This window comes from Drosophila miranda, assembly GCF_003369915.1.
Source record: "Drosophila miranda strain MSH22 chromosome Y unlocalized genomic scaffold, D.miranda_PacBio2.1 Contig_Y1_pilon, whole genome shotgun sequence".
In the NCBI taxonomy this organism is placed as follows: Eukaryota; Metazoa; Arthropoda; class Insecta; order Diptera; family Drosophilidae; genus Drosophila; species Drosophila miranda.
The window spans coordinates 25,871,682-25,874,239 of record NW_022881603.1 but is presented as its reverse complement, the minus strand read 5'-3'; the positions used below and the strand labels follow the sequence as shown (position 1 = coordinate 25,874,239).

Below are 2,558 nucleotides of genomic sequence, written 5' to 3'. Positions count from 1 at the left end.
CTTCGCTTTTCTGGGATTTTTATTTGCGGTTGCCACTAGCGATGGAAGATATAGTAAACCGATTATATATGGAGAATCATGTGACGGTTTTTGGCATACAAAACAGCCAGAAAAATCCTTTGTCACGTGCACATTACTAGCTCTTTTGAGGACTCAACGGTGTCCTTGGGCAGAAGGCCATTACCTATGCAAAACATGTGCGCATAAATAAAGAATGTGCCTCAACAAACGCATGATGTGGCACGTATACTGGCGGCTTGTGGCCTTATTTGCTTGCAGCAATTAGCAACTGTACCGAAATTCCTTCTAGAGGCATTAATTAGGCCTTGGGACGAGCACTTAAAGGACTATAAAGCAGGCTTTAAAAGCTCCAAACTCGTATATTCTTCAAGGAGGCCAAGAACTAACAGAGAATTTCAGGGAATAGGTATCGTTGGGGGTAAAACGGGGGTCCTTCATCAGGCAGAAGGACAGTCGCAGGCCAATTGGTACAGGAACTGGATGAGAGTGCGTGTGGGCCGGCCGCTCATGCGATTCTTGAGAAGGTACGGGGGCACCCCGTCCTTGGCCAGCATCCCCGTGCCGTGGGTGTCGAGATGCACCCAATCGCTGCATGGCACCATCTCGTGGAGGACGGCGGCCGCCAGGCAGGACGATGCCGGTCCCCGGCCCTTGTTACACATGTCGACGGTGCCGAATTTCGTGACCAGATCCTTGAAGTACTGCCACAGGGGGAGGCGCCACAGACGGTCGCCCGTGTAGCCGCCGGCCTTTTGAAATTGCTTCCACAGAAACGAGTTGTTGGTCCACACTCCGGTGGCAGAGCCACCCAGTCCGCTGGTCACGCCCCGCGCCAGCGTTCCGGCATCGACGACGAGCCGCGGTTTGAACGCCGCTTGGCCGTAGAGCAGGGGATCGGCCAGCATCGCGGTCCCGGCGACGTCGGGGTCCATGACGCGCATCGTGCGGCCGTTGAGCAGAGTGACCACATCGCCCGGTCGCACGGCCATGCCCGAGGGCAGATTCTCGCAGAGCGGCAGCACCGCCGACAGGTTGATGGGCAGCGACAGGGCGGAGGCGGCCCGCATGGTGGCCACCACCAGGGCGGCGCCGGACACGCCACCGCGGTACTCGTCCATGCCCGTCTTGGGCTTCAGGCAGAGGCCGCCGCTGTGGAAGGTCAGGCCCTTGCCGACCAGCAGCACGGGCTTGTCCTCGGGCGCGGTGCCACAGTAGCTGATCTCCAGGAGGAGCGGCGGCTCGCAGGAGCCCTTGGCGATGGTCAGGAAGGAGGCAAGGTTCTTGTCCTCGATCCAGTCCATGGAGCGCACCTCAACGGTCACGCCGCAGGGGCACAGGGCGTCGACGGTGGCCTGCGCGAAGATCGACGGCGTCATCTGGTTGGCCGGCGTGTCGCACAGGCGGCGCGCCAGGTTCTGCGACTCGGCCTTGAACAGGCCCCGCGTCCAACCCTCCGTGTCCGAGGACTGGTAAAGCTCCAGCTTCGGGATGTGGGTGCGATTGCGCTGGCGACGGTTGATGTTGTACCGCCAGACGGCCAGGGCCGCGCCCTCGGCCGCCTGCTCCGCATAGCCCATGGCATCCACGTGGACCTCGCTGCAGCCCTGGAGCTGCAGGGCCCGGGCGCCGACGGCCGTGCACACGCGCACATTCTCCATGCCCTCGTCGATGACCTCCTCGTGGTTGTAGCCGGCCCCCTCTCTGCCCAGCCCCACCAACGCCAGGCAGTTGTACTCCTTGCCGACGTTGTGGTACAGTCGTCCCTTCCCCAGCTCCCCCTTGAGGCCCGACTCGCGGACCAGATCGGCCAGCATTCCGTGGCCCAGGCGATCGAACTCTTCGCCGCCCGTCGACAGCTTCGGCTTGTCGCTGTACTGCTCGTACAGGCCCACGACGACGCCCCGCATGTCCTCGCACTTGAAGCGCACCTGCTGGTAGCGCAGGCTCCGCGGCACGGCCCCCCGCAATCGGAGGACTCTCAGCGTCGAGTGACCGAAACCGGCGAACAATGGCAAGCGCGACATTCGGCGAATTTGGAAAACGTTTCGATTACGAATCGGAAAAATATTCTCTGTAAAAAATTATGGGAACACCAATTTGGACGTGTGTGTATGTTGTGTGCGAGTATCAAAGTTTGAACAGACAGCACTTTTGCTCCACTAACAGAAATTTCCAATGGACTACGATTGGAAAAAACAAACGGCAGCGTGTGTTTCAGCATTCCTCTGAAATTTGGGCTATCCTGCGCTGCCTAATGTGTTCTTCCATGCGTTCGGAAGCTGCGTAAAAGGCTGAAAGTACAAGGACAAAGTGTACAGTATCTGTAGATGCGGAAAAGTCGCTCCCAACAATACACGCTGCTTGCAAATCGATGCTGGAGACAGAGACCAAAGCCTGGAGCCGATTTTCGATGCAAGTTTGGCTGAAAATATCTCTTGTCATGCCCAAGACATGTATTTTGTTCGGGGAAACAATTACTGCTATTTATTGTCATTTATTTGTATTTTTTTAAATATTTTTTATTTACAGATTTAATA

The 2,558-nt window shown here is 57.3% G+C and overlaps 1 protein-coding gene across 1 annotated transcript; it reads right to left on the bottom strand.

The window, feature by feature from the left end:
* Nucleotides 1-360: 360 nt before the first annotated feature.
* LOC117191945 (cytosol aminopeptidase-like) lies at nucleotides 361-2,174 on the bottom strand. Its single transcript, XM_033396689.1, has one exon. It carries the CDS (start codon nucleotides 2,043-2,045, stop codon nucleotides 459-461), a length of 1,587 nt encoding a protein of 528 aa, XP_033252580.1. The 5' UTR covers nucleotides 2,046-2,174; the 3' UTR covers nucleotides 361-458.
* Between the last annotated feature and the right edge of the window lie 384 nt (nucleotides 2,175-2,558).